This window comes from Nyctibius grandis, chromosome 3 (assembly GCF_013368605.1).
Source record: "Nyctibius grandis isolate bNycGra1 chromosome 3, bNycGra1.pri, whole genome shotgun sequence".
NCBI classification, from domain to species: domain Eukaryota; kingdom Metazoa; phylum Chordata; class Aves; order Nyctibiiformes; family Nyctibiidae; genus Nyctibius; species Nyctibius grandis.
This window is the reverse complement of record NC_090660.1, coordinates 90,538,569-90,552,929: the sequence shown is the minus strand read 5'-3', so window position 1 is coordinate 90,552,929 and position 14,361 is coordinate 90,538,569. Positions and strand designations below refer to the sequence as shown.

Sequence of the window (14,361 nt, the reverse complement as noted above, 5' to 3'; positions counted from 1 at the left end):
TAACAAACTCTTTCCCTGAAGTATAGCAGAATACTTCAAGACGGAAACTTGGCAATGGTTGCAATGGCTCCTCACAGATTCTCTGGCCAGGTTTCTCATTTTCTTACTGCCAGCCAATGAACCTTCTGTATCAGGGAACAGGAACTTGGAGATTCTGTTAGGATGACTTTCCTATTCATTTCTGCAGCTACAAAGTGGGAAAATGAAGGGGGGAAAAAAACAAAAAACCAAGAGAAAGAAAGGCCTCGTCCAATGGCCTGTATCTGCTGATTACTGAAAATATATTTAACTGCAAAAATTTTCAGGTGATTTAAATGAAAGCTAATGATATTTGTGAACAGCTAAGTAATGATGACTATTCATTCCTTTTACAAAGCCAGGAAGAGTTCTTTCCAGAAATTAGCATGTGAGTTATAAGGCCAAATCTACCAATCCCCCTAGTAGAACACCATTTACTTAGATGAAGTCTAGACTGGATTGTGGGGCTGGTATGATTTGCATTTTTCATAATTTTATACAGCCCATTAGTTAATGAATTAGGTGAGCAGGTGAATAGAGTTTTAGACTCTTTAGCCTGAGGGAAATTAAAGCCTCATTCATTTCTATCATCTGATAAGTGTACCCTATCAGACAAATTGTATATTGTTCTAAATAGAAGCACAGTTAGTCTTTCCAGTTGTCTGGGATTTTATGTATTCATATATGCAAAATTAATGTTTCTAGAAGAATCACAAGCTGTAAGAGCTCTTTTTTCCATCAGGAAAGACTGATGTAACTACTTTCCCTTGATTGTTTTGTTATTTGTTATTCTTAGGAATAAAGAGAAGAAGTATAAATGTCCACAGCCTAGCTGATCCTTGAAGAGTCAGGCTCTCCAGAGAGAGCTTACCTGCTCTCTTCTTGGCTTCATATGCAGCTAGGTGAATTCTGAGGTGGACTGTGGTCTTGTTCTAACAGGAGGAACGAGGAAAGCTCCCATCTAGTGACAACATTTGTTGGCGGGGAGGCAGGATGCTCCTGAATCTCGAAAATCTGCTGGTCACAAGTAAGCAATTTTGCACCACCTAATCAATCCCACACTGGCCAGGCTTGAAGAGTGAGAAAATAGTTTTTTCACTCATACAGATATTAAGAGTAAAAATGACACCTTCATTATAAATATAACTTTATGTTAAAATGACCTAATCAACAGTGATGCAAGCTTTTGGTATTGTGCTGCTAAAGTACTTCAAGCCTGTCTTAAGAAGTGAATCTAAGAAAAAAGCAGAATTTATTAGAAAATCTGTCATGACTCAGTCTCCTTCTCAGGATAGTAACTAGTATTGGAAAGAATGTAGGTGACAAATATAATGTAGTCTGTCTTATGTCATTTGGAATCAGGAACCCAGACTGATTTCAGCTATTTTAATAACTGCCTTTTCTGTGAACAAGGTTAGATAATTAAATATTTTCAGCAGCTGGAGTCACACTGCTCAGAAAAAAAAAGAAAAAAAATCTTTAGAAATCTTTCGTGAATTCATTGGCATTATACTAAAATTATTTTACTTATTGTGAAGCCATGAATTTCTTCAAAGACCACAGATGTGGTCTTATCATCATTCCACTTTGTTACTAGGCTATTAAAAAGACAGCTATACTGTTGCCATGTCTTTATAATCAAACTCAAGAGCTCAAGCTATTTAGTGGTCTGTATTAAATTTGCCATTGTTATATTCAAAAACATCATTAATACTTTAGCCAAAACTAATCATTTTTATTGAAAAAATCTAAAAACAACATTGAAAAAGTGACTTCAAATAATATTAAGCAACTAAAATAATAAATCCTTTCCAATTTTATTCAAAAAATACATTGAATAGTTTGATTTTATTGGCGTCTGCTCACTTGGCAAGCATATTAAGCACTGAACCAATTAATTAAATACTCCCCAGCTGTGAGTTTGTGCATATAAAACCTGCCAGTTCTTCCTCTCATAAACTTAGGAGATTCATAGATAAGTGAAAGTGATGTGAAATGACCTTCTGGCACTTCTTTAAATTACATAGTCAGCATCTGAATGACACAAACTTGGCCTTGAATTAGAAAAGCAAACCAGAAGTTAATAGTTATACAACTAATGCTCACCTCTGTTCTCCCAAAATCTTAGACTGCAATCTCCAACTATTTCATGGAGCACAGGTAGCACAATAATTATTGTGTACTTAACAGTATGATAAAAAATGTATTCATTATCTACCAGGTGTCTTAAATACACAATACATTGCTACTAACCTATTCATATCTGGATTAAGTAGTTAGTATCATTGCTTTGTGTTTGAAATATAATGAAAAATAAAAAGTTTTGGCACAACCTTGTTAAAACTTGCAAAACATTCTTCAAAGAAAGAAATTTTTACATCAATGAGAAAATAATTTCCCAATTTATGTATGTAACCTAAATTCTTACATTATAATTCATTTTATACCAAAATCTGAAAATATTTATATTTTAAGTAGCACTTTAAGGTACCTTTATTGTATATTCTGCAGAAGAAATACTTAATACTTGCTAAAAAAAATACATAACAAAAAGTATTTTCAGCATATCACTAATCCAGTCTTTTATTTTCTTTTTGCAGATGGCAATATAAATCCATTGTGTATTCATTGTGTAGACAGGCTATAGGCCATGACTTCCTGTTCCTGTAGAATAAATATCTAATATAATGCAGTCAATCACATGAAATTCTTCTTGAGTGTGTGATCTAACAACATTTAAGCAAGCAGGAATATTGTTGTCTAATATACGCTTAATAATAAGACGCAGATTTTGTTTGCCTCCAGTGTTAGATTTGAAAGATTTGAGGATGAGGAATCAGTAAGTAAAGATGGAATTTGACTCATCCAAGCTCAAGCCCCTAAATGGCTGTTGAGACATATCTGAAATTGCCAGCCTTACTCTATACTCACAAAATAAAATCATGAAGCTATGTGTGTGCAACGTGACTACGTGTGTAGTATGTGTATGTAGATCCTCAGTATTGCATGATGCTTACTCTATACTTCAGAAAACGGAGAAAATAAATCAGAAAACTGAACTACCATACTCCTAACTAGTTGTCATGCTCAACTAAATTGAATTTCATTAAACTTCTGGATTAAGTGATTCATCTTTTTAAAACATTTAAATTCTTTATATGAAATGTCCTGTGATACAGTCAACTTTTTGGTCTTTGTGCCAGATCCTTGTAAACACATATACAAGAAGTAGAAGATTTTGTCTTAAAAAATATAGTTTTATGATTACCTGGAAAAAAAAAATGGTCACTTTTCTTGGAAGTCATGTGGTTTTGAAGTCATTCTCTTTTTGGGAAAGAAAGGTGAGCTGACTTACTTTTTATAAAATACATGGTACAAGCTGGATCGTTGTATCTTTCTCCCAAAATTAGTGTCTTGAGCCTTTATACAGTTGGGAGTACAAGCATTTAGAGCAGTCTTTGTGGTCTTACTCCATTTTGCTGACAAGTAATCATTGTTTGGACAATGCAGTCCCACCAACTTTGAAGTGGTTCGTTGTATGAACAGATGGTAGGAAACAGAATAAGATTCCTGTGTATGGTAGCATTTTGATATTTCAGATCATCCCCTGTCATCTCTACCTCCCATTCAGCAAAGTCTTGCTTAATTCAATAATTGCTTTATTCATGGTTAAAAATACTAAATCTAGATATTCAGCCAGGCATTTTCATCCATTTTAATTTAAGATGGATAGATAAATCCTCCACATTTTAAAAAAGTCGGTCCATACATGACATGACTGTTATGTTTCTTAAATGAAAGATGTACGTAGCAGTGATGATGGATTCGAGTTATTAAAAGAAAATGTTTTACTTTAATGCAGCTAAGTATTATCATAAATACCATTTAGTTCTTATTCCCTCTTGATATGAGATTGTCATTTGGGACATTCTGCTACTTATGATCTGTCCTTGCCTATAATTTTTTCTTTCCAAATGTAAACTGTGTTAGAAATCAAATCAAACAGTACTGAAATAACTATAGTGTGACACGGCTTTTAAGCTGTCTAACAATTCCAGATGCAGTGAGCTGTCTAACAGAAAACACGTTGACAACATTGTTTGCTCAATGTGTGTCTTCACTAGCAGAATAAAAGTTGTACGTGTACCTTACAGTATTTGCAAAAAAAGTACTTTCAAGTATCTAAACAATAATAATAATAATAAGAAGAAGAATATAACAATAATCCCAAACCCCTGCTGTTTGGCTCTATTTGTTTCTTCTCTCTGTTGCTTATTTACAATAATTCAGGGCTATCTCATAACATAGAAATTCAAGAAAAGACACAAGGAAAAGCTGAAAATGGTATAACTGTATGACAGAAAGGTGTCTGTGAATTCAAGACAGTTATTCAGAAATTGAAAAGAATAGTAAATTTTAACTTCCCTATTTATAGTAAGCAAACTGTGTCTACCTTCACTGCCAAAATTCTAAGAAATCTTGTCCCAAAATGTCATGCTTATTAATAAAGTGCTTGTCACTTTTTAATATTATATCTTGCTGCAAATGTAAAGGAAATGTACAGTCTCCAAAGAAACTAGACGTTTTCCCAATTATATACATGGTTTTTAGCTTCCTTGTTGGAAAAAAGAGCTCTGATTTCAATGTCATATTTTTTGATGACCACTGAGGACTGACTTAATTTTCTGATGACATAGCTCATGAACCACGCTTACATACATTACTGTGTATGTTCAATCTATCTTTTTGCTCTAACAGAAAGGAAAGCTATTTGATGAGGTAAGCTGATATCAAATTTATTTTACTGTTAAAAATATTAATTTAACTGGAAGTATAGATGACACGGTTATGCAGAGCAAAGCATACAAATTAATTCATGTGCATCAGGAAAACAAAATAAAATCTTAAACACCTGCATTTTAATTATAACCAGTGCTGGATTTCAGTGTTGAACAATTAACAATCATTACACTATTTTAAAATATCAGTGGGAGAGCGTCAAACAAGATGAGTCTTCCATGTTTACAAAAGATTTTGCCTGTGGCATATTGTGTGCTTTTGTGATTCATTTATCTTCGAGCTTAAACCTCTCATGGTATGAAATATTGCAACTGTGATTCTGCATGACAGAATAATGAAACATTGATAAAAAGTGCACACTGCAATGGCTTTTCCACAGAATTTTGGGCTTGAGAACCTGAAACTCTGCACATGAAATAACTTTTCTTTTCAGTCCTTCAAAAACTAATCCAGGCCAATGAGTTCCCTTCTACACACTAAATATGCTATTCCATTGTTTGTGGGTTTTCTATATTGACCTGGTTTTAGCTTTTTTTTTTTTAAACTGTGCTCTATTATAAGATTTCATATACTGTATTAGATGCCAAAACAGTTCCTGAAGAAGTTCCATTCAGCAAATAGTTGAATGCTGTATTTCACATTGAAAGTTGGACGCACAGGAAAGATTATGGAAGAAGAGTTTTTGCTGCTTTCTTTAGGAAAATTACTTTAAATTATGTCAGCAGCTTTGCTGGAGTACCCCTTCATTCTCCAAAAAGCTTGTTTCAACTCTTTGTTGTTGTGAATAATCTCTGACAAATCTATATGTCATGGTGCACATTAGCAAGTGAATTCAATATGAAATCTGGTGTCTTTATCCATAAAGACCAGCATTTTTGGGGGACCATCCTGTCTGTGTGTGATCCCTACACAACCCGTATCAAGCACTGCAAGCGAAGACTCTTTCCTTAATGCAGTCTTCTATCAGGACCCAAAATAATAGAGTTACAGGTAATAATTTCCTAAAACTGATTTTAAAGACCTCAGCATTAAAATGTTATGGCTATCCTTCTCTGTAACTGTACATGAATATATTGTGACGAGATAGAGGTGAAAGCTATTAGATAAAACACTAATTACACAAATATTTAAAATTTCAGACTGAGACAAATAATTACCTTGGGTGTAGAAAACTTAGGTTATTTCAATTGTCAAAATTACCTTGACTTCCTTGATGGTTGTTACTGCAATAATTTCAATAACAATAGAATAGAGAAAGAGCATGGGTCAGAAAAAACCCATATTAATAACTTGCAAAAAAATACACCACTGTATAATTCAAACAAAGATTCATATTTTAAAGTTTGAGCTTTTGGGTGCAAGGAATTCTGCTCCTTATTACTGTAGGATTATCACTGAAAAAAAGCAGGTAAAATGGAAATACTTGTTTTGGCCTATTCAATGTGTCATGTCATCCTCATTTTTGAACGGTTACTGCCAGGCATGTTTTTTACCTTTCTCTTTCAACACACAAGCATTCATGTTTTCTGTATTCACAAAAGCGGATTAAATACTTCCAAAATATATTCTACAGGTACCTGGTGTAATTGTCAAAATATGCTCTTTAAACAGAAGAAAAAGAGTGGAGGTCTATCCAAAGGTAGGACAGCCAAAGAGTTCAAGAGAAGTGACAGATACTCTGTCATAATCATATCCCCAATACGTCACTGAATCCTTCTATGGCAGGGTTAATTGTATCTACACCATGATTTTCCTTCTTCATATCAGCATTTTTCTTTTTTTTGTGTAAGCCCTGCTAAAGTGTCAAACAGAATTCCTCAATACTGTTCTTGCCATGTTTAGTGTGTAAACAAAATGAGTATTTGTCAAATTATTTCAAGAAACTATGCAGAACAGTGGGATTTTTCCCCATTTCCATGGCTTGTTTTGGGAATTCTGTCTTTATTTCCATAAATCACAAAATTACATTTCCATCCAGAATGTCAAAGATATGAAGTACAGAGATTTAAAATTAAGATTTTAAATCCTTTATTGTAGAAATTTTAACTCTTTACATGTTGACATCTGTGTCATAAACTAAGAAGTATTAGATTTGATGGAAATGGGAGGACATAATCTTTCCAGTTTATCTAAAACAAATTAGCTAAGTCAAAAGCATACACTTGTAACATCTAGAAATAAATCAAGAATTGTGCAAATGTGTTTAATTTTTTCTGAATGTTCTAAGGCAATAAGTAGAGATTCCTGTGGCTTAGGAGACAATACTTTAAAAAACCTGTTTATTTTGTAGTAGCCTGCGTACGTCTATGCTGTATGTAAGAACAAATTAATTGGATATTAAGGTCATTTAGTCATCATGAGTATGGCAGACAGATACACAGCAGTTCAAAGCATTGTCTTTAATTTGGACAAAATATTTACAGAATCAACATGAACGAAGATTAATAAATACCCCTCCCCAGGCACCTGTTATTTGATGAACTGAAACATGAGCAGTGGGTCAGAATAAAGCCTTACTTATCAAAGCATAAATCTGAAACAACAATATTTAAAGAATAAATGATATTCAGTATGTGGCATACTGCTTACCAGGGAGTCAAAGTGAACAACAAACTATCAGTTGTCATCATAGGCATTGTTTAATAACAAAGTGAGATAAAATAATTCATAAATCCAGAGAGATAAAACAGTGTTGTAACTGCCCTGTCTTTGTGTAGGACAGAAGACATCTTTAAAAGATACATCTAGTCAGCAGAAAAACTGTTAGGATAGGAGTGAAGTTTTGATGGAGGATCTGGGAGTCTGCAAAAAACAGACAGATGCATGCTGCTCTAATTTCATTCCTCGGGAAAGACTATGCCATTGCCTCATGGTTCAGAGAAGCCAAGAATTATGAGAGCAATATTACCTTACATTTAAGACAAACATTGCTTCCCCTGCTTACGTGGACTTACTGGAGCTATGCTACACTTTCTAGAGCCTTGGTACGTGGTCTTGGGTGAAAAGAAACCTTAACTGGTACCACTAATATATTTGGCTAGCACCACAGCAATATTCTATGTTGGTTGTCACAGTGAGACAAAAATAAATAAACAACAGTTATTTCAAAAGATAACAGTAAATATAAGAATTTTAGGAAAATAGTGCATTATAAAAACGGTAAGTATAAACAGAAATATCTGTTTAAAACAGATTTTTCACATTAATACATTTAATATAAAAGGAGTCATACAAATCATCCAGAATTGTTGAATGTATCCAAGCAACAAAAAGATATGAATGAGACCAGGTCTACTTACCAAATTCCTTAGGAACAGTGATAGAATAAATACAGTTGTGACCAACACTATAATTCTTGGGATAGTTTGGTGATAATACAGTGCCTTCAGAGCCTGTTGATCGGCTTCCACAGGGTGCTAGAAAGTGAAGATAATCAGTTTTGAATAAATTAATATCAGAAAAAAATCAGTTTAAAGTGATTTGTTGTATGTTAATATAAGCTATTACAGTAAATTTTATTACACTTCTACACTGGATTAAATTTGTATATCCTGTGAAGTACTGAGTATGTGCAACTTTCTCATATATCAAAAGAGAATTGATGGCACTCTGCAGTTTTCCAGATCCATTATTGTTTTTCTTTACTATCTATCAACCATCTTAATAAAATAATGATGTGCTTTATATGCGGTATGCTATTCTTCACAGCGTAGAAAAATATTATTCATTTGTATGATGCTTTGTACTCTGATAAAAGTATAGATTATGCAGACCTTCTGCACACTAGTAAATTCTTACTCATGCCAATAGACTCATAATTCAAAATAATGTATAGAACTACTGAAATAAGAAAGTCAAGACTCCTTGACTGAACATGATGTACCACTTATTTGTATCTCAACTATTTATAACATTATATATATAAAGTTATGAGCACTTTTTTTAATCACACAAACATGATTATTCTACCATTAATAGATAAAATACTTGATAAAATGGCAGATAAATAATAATGCTATTTACTACAACAATGTATTTTTCTAAGGTTAACAATAGGAGTTAGCATTTGGCATTATTCAAAACTGTCAAGCAAGAAACAGTGCTTTTTCTTCTTCATCAGATGTTCAGGTGCATTTATATGAAACAGTCATCATTGTTAGCATTTTCCTATGTCTATTACCCAGTTCTCATACACATTCTGTAATTTACTCTTTCAATCTATTGCTACTTTTTTATAAAACATTTTTAATGAGTTTAATGTTAACATATCTATTTAATAAATTTGTTTCCTCTGTTAAGATGCAAGTGACTTTCTAAATGTTTCATTTGCTAAACAAAAAAAACTGTTTTATGTGATATGCTCTTAAAACAATATCTTCTGAATTATATTAAATAAGAAAAAGATGGTTTTCTTACTATTATTTCAGAAGATTTTATCTCATTACTTGTCATACTAAATATAAGCTATTTAGAGTAGCTACAAATCATGTGTTTTAAGACTATTTTTAGTTAATGCACATAGAATGTATGGTAGAGTATACCGTGAAAAGAACACATCTTTTAATGCTAGCAACTTAAGGGCCTGTCGCTTTGAGCATAGATTTCTGTAATTTGCATTAACACAGTTTCCTTTCAGTATGGTGTAGCTGCAGATTTTGGCAGACTCTGTACCTGAAATGGGAGCAGATGGTACCTATTGCTCCAGTCTGCACATACAATTTGTAACGATTTAATGGGCTAGAGTGAAAGTCATGGTATTTGAAATAGGTCAACAAAACGAGCTGACTTTTGCTTGTGCATGTGTGTGTCCATGTGGTAGATGGGGCACATATATTAGAGATTAGCAAATCAGTCAGGACCCAGAACAGGACATAGTCTTGGTGATGCTGAGTACAGCTTTACTGATAGGCACCTGCTCTGAGATATGGAATAAGCACTAAGACTACCATACATACACAGAATATTGTTCTTTATGGCTAAAAGAATACTCTCAGTGTCTTCTCTCAGTTCACCATCATGTGAAATATCAGAAATTCATACTTTCTTGACTTTCTTGTGAAAATGTATTTAGATAATAAAATTATTGCTACTTTTTGCCAAGAAGCCATAGAGTCTTGGCTGAGCCTCACATCCAGAGACTTATTTGCCTTGAGTTATTTTAAAAACACAAACTAGAAATTCTTCACTAGCTGCATGTGGTAAATATTTTTGATGAAAACAGATCTGCTTACCAGCCTGTAAGTACTCAAGATTTTCTATTCCAGATTTTGGATGAAACAGAAAAGTATACAGAAGAATATAAGAAACAAAAGCACTAAAACTAGAGAAATAAGATTGCCAAAGAGCTTATTACTCCTCCCTAATCCCATTTCCTTATTTACTGTTTGTGAGTTACTGCAACAAAGACCAATAATACTGTCCCACTCCAGCACTCATATCATTATTATACTTCCCTAATCAGCAGATAGACAATAATGTACAAATTCAGGGTAAAATTATGATTCCACTGAAGTCAATGTCATTGACACCAAATGGGACAGAATTACACCCTTATTTTTTAATAGAACTTGAAGTAATAGCACACAATAGCAATACTTAATTTTAAGTTAATAGCTATATATTTAGCACTTAGTGTACAGCAGACCATTACTTATGAAGTCCAGATTTTTATACCCCCATTCTTTCTTATTCCTAGAAGTTATGCAGTTAAGCAAATCACAAATATGTGATTTTACAAAACTACTGCTTAAAACAGAAGAAAATAAAAAAAAACCACAACCGTTTCTTTTAAATAAACATACATTTTTCCATAAATTTATTTAACGTGCATAATTTTTCAAACACATAAAAATCACATTTACTGCAAGTTTTACAAGATTTTATTCAGTTTAGTGCAATGCCTTACACTACAAATTATTGATATTAATAGCTGTGTATCTAAAATCAACAGTAACTTTTGAGTTATATCTTTACTAAATATGTAACACTGTTGATGTTGTAACACTATAATATCGATAACATAATATTCTTATTTGACTATGTATATATCTAGACAAAATTCTTCACAATATTTGAAAGGTAATTTTATCACAGCTGGTAGAAAAATAATCACACAAAATAATTTCATTGACAAATGCACATAGATTTCTAAAAGTGATTAAACCCAGCAATTTTTGCAAATTAAAAAAAATGCAAAATGCAATTTAGCACCTTCAAAATTTAGCTGAGAGTTCTCATTAATCCTAAAGTCTGATTAATACAACTTCAATGTCTCTAAAAGGTGAAGATAATGCCATTTTCTTTTTATAATTGATATTAATTAAAATGTTTATATGACATAACATCTGAAACATCTAAATGTTTTTCCCACACATTGAATCCCATGAAAACAACATGCATCTGCACTGATTATATAGTGGCCACATATCTGGTCACATAAGAGGACAAGAGACACAGTACAAGGCTGGAAGTAGGATTTCCAGCAGGGCTCCTTTAGGTACAAAGTCTCTCAAAAGAGTTGCCTGCAGCCTATGTTACAGCATGCTCAGTACTGACTGGACTTAAGAGATAAACTATTTGTCACTCTGACATATGTAAAGTTTAATTTGCAGCAACAACAAAATACTTGCATTGAGTATCTCATAGTAATTTCTTTCATATGGTGTTCTCTTTCTGGACTTTTTCACTCTGCCTTTACTGAGTTTACCTTTTCCCTATGGTCTCTCCCATTTTTTTCCAACTGCTTCTATGATGACTCTTTATCCTCAAAAGAATACACATTCCTGGCATAAAGGAAAGTTGAATCAAGATGTAAGCACTGAGCTGACATTTGCAATCTGAGAAAATGTTTAACTTTGTAAATCTTATAGTTGTTATAGCAGCAAGACTGTCCTCCAAGACCTTTCTGAATGTGAAATCACTTTCTGAAGTGATTTATTTCATTTCTTAATAACTACAAAATTAAAAACTGAAAGGTTGTGAAAATCAACATTGTAATTATTATGCTGTGCACTGAAAGGTCTACCTACAGTAAAAATTCTAACTGACCCTTCACACCTACAAATGTGAAGTGTATTTCACACAAAAAAAGCAACAAATGCTGACCATCATTTCCCTAGGAATGAAAAAAAATCCTGCAGAGTAAAACCAACCAACCAATCAAAACAAAAAAAAAGTTCAAAAGGCAAATGATATAGTCTAATGTAATTTTCCAATAGTATTTTTAATAATGTTTGCTTAGACTCTGAAATACTGTATCACCTTCTGTATTTATTTCTGCTTTAGTTTATTCTCTGGCATATAAAAATACTACTCAGTATGTTGTCCTTGTCCTGCTTTCCAGGATCAGCAATGGAACACCAACAGGAGATAAAGGCTCTTTCTTGACTGTGGTAAGAATGTGATAAGAATCAGTGTATTGATGCATTGCTCACTGTTTCCTTGAAACATTATTAAGCATTAATGGCAAAAAGTTCCTTTTCTGTGTATGTTGATTTTACTGTAATGGTATCATGTCTTGTGAAATAGCACTCCCTGCAGCCCTTGAAAAAGCCCTATCAGAACAACAATGAAGTATCACCCCCTCTGTTAGTAAGTTTTTTTACTTGTAAGATAACCCCTCTTGATCGTTAATATTCATACACCTTTGTCAAAAACCTAAATTCTACCTCTTTATGGCAATGCATTAGTAAATGGAGAATACAACATAAAATGCATTGCCATCACCAGTGGCACCTTTTCTCACATCTCAGCATGCGTTAGTTGTAAAAGAAATGTAGATGGCCACTGCAGAGAGGCAAAATCACACAGCAGAACCACAGATCCCTGTAATTTACACCTAACCACTGCTATACAATAAATTTTCTATAGCTCCAGCAAAATATTACAGGGCTAAAAGCCCCCGCCATGTGCCTATTGCTCATATGTTTTCCATCATGCCTTTGCAGTTTAACCAAAAGAAAGAACCCAGAAGGAAAAACTTCAGTAAAAGAACTGTGAAGAATGGACTACATGAGAATCGATCTCAGATCTCTTAATCTTTTGAAGAAATTAAACATGGCAAGTTCCATCTCAATATGAGGAAAAACTTCTTTACTTTGAGGGTGACAGAGCACTGGAACAGGCTGCCCAGGGAGGTTGTGGAGTCTCCTTCTCTGGAGATGTTCAAAACCCGCCTGGACACGACCCTGTGCAACATACTCTGGGGGAACTTGCTTTGTCAGGGGCTTGGACTAGATGATCTCCAGAGGTCCCTTCCAACCCTAACCATTCTGTGATTCTGTGATTCTGTGAAATGAATATTTTTTCTGCCAAGTATTTTTTCTGCAGCTTGAGGATTTTAATTCCTACTACTGCTTTCAGCTTACCCACTTTCTAGCTCCTACAGCTACAATCTAATAGAATTTAACTGTAATTGCAGAGTTAAGTGCCGTATTGCACCATCCATTTTTAAGCAGCATTTCTCAGTGGAATCAATGGAGAATGCTGCTTAAAAATGAATGGCACAATATGGTTTTATGTCATTCAGATAAATGTAATTACACAGCTACAAATACAATAAAAAAATGAACAATAACAGTGCATAAACTCTGCAGAGGGAGGAAAAATATGCCTTGAAGATCTGGTAATAGGATACTGTCTTTTTGTCTAATGGGCCTCTGTTTCAAAACACAGACTAGAATAGAGCAGTCATTACAGATACGTCATATTTAGTTGCTCTAAATGAGCACATTAAAAAAAAACAATTATTTGAGGACATGATCTATGTTTTTAGAATTTAATATATTAAATCAATGATTGCTGTTTTTCCTAGTTTGATATAATACAATATCATTCTATTTATCCTTTTTAATACAAATGACCAGTCTTTCAGTTGTAATGATTTCTTTTAGTGGTTAAGTCAAGACAAATATACAGAAACAAGTAACAAGAAAACAAATATAGTGACTAATATATCACCACCAGGAAATACAATAATAACAAAAATCATGCAAAGAAAATCCTAACAGATAAAAATGATAGAGAAATTTTTTCCGAACTACCAAATTACACTTTTATTGAGGATATCAGTCTGCAAATGTGAATGTGATGAAGCACCTAAAGTGTTTTGACAATACAATGAATATGGATATTCAGAAAATCTTAACAGATCAAATATTGAATGTGAGTTTCAATACAACATTGACATAGACAAAGACACCCCTAAGCTAGGCTTTCATGTATTAGACATAGAAGGTAATATTTCTGTTCAATCCAGGAGCGGTAAAGACTCAGCAGGAACTTCACATCAAGTTTTTGGCATTTTGAAAAAAGGAAAAAAAAAAAAAAAGAAGGTTCTATTTTGATCTAGCAGGAAATTTTGAAATAATTAGTTTTGTTTAGTCTCCGAAAGAGAAGAATGAGATCATGGGCAGACTGGTCACTTTTTGAAGAGGCGGTAGATTTGAGATAAAGATTAGAGAAATTAATTTTTCTCTTAATCCATAAATGATAGGAGAAGAAATAACTGCCAACAATTTTAGTAAAATCAATTCAATTTAGATA

General features: G+C 33.2%; 1 protein-coding gene across 3 annotated transcripts in view; it reads right to left on the bottom strand.

Annotated features, from left to right (window-relative positions):
• Positions 1-14,361, bottom strand: part of CSMD3 (CUB and Sushi multiple domains 3) — a 790,297-nt gene that overhangs the window by 187,150 nt on the left and 588,786 nt on the right. For all 3 annotated transcript variants that reach the window (XM_068397267.1, XM_068397268.1, XM_068397269.1), the window contains one exon: positions 8,118-8,234. In XM_068397267.1, coding sequence (XP_068253368.1) covers positions 8,118-8,234 — 117 coding nt within the window. The remainder of the gene's footprint in view (positions 1-8,117; positions 8,235-14,361) is intronic.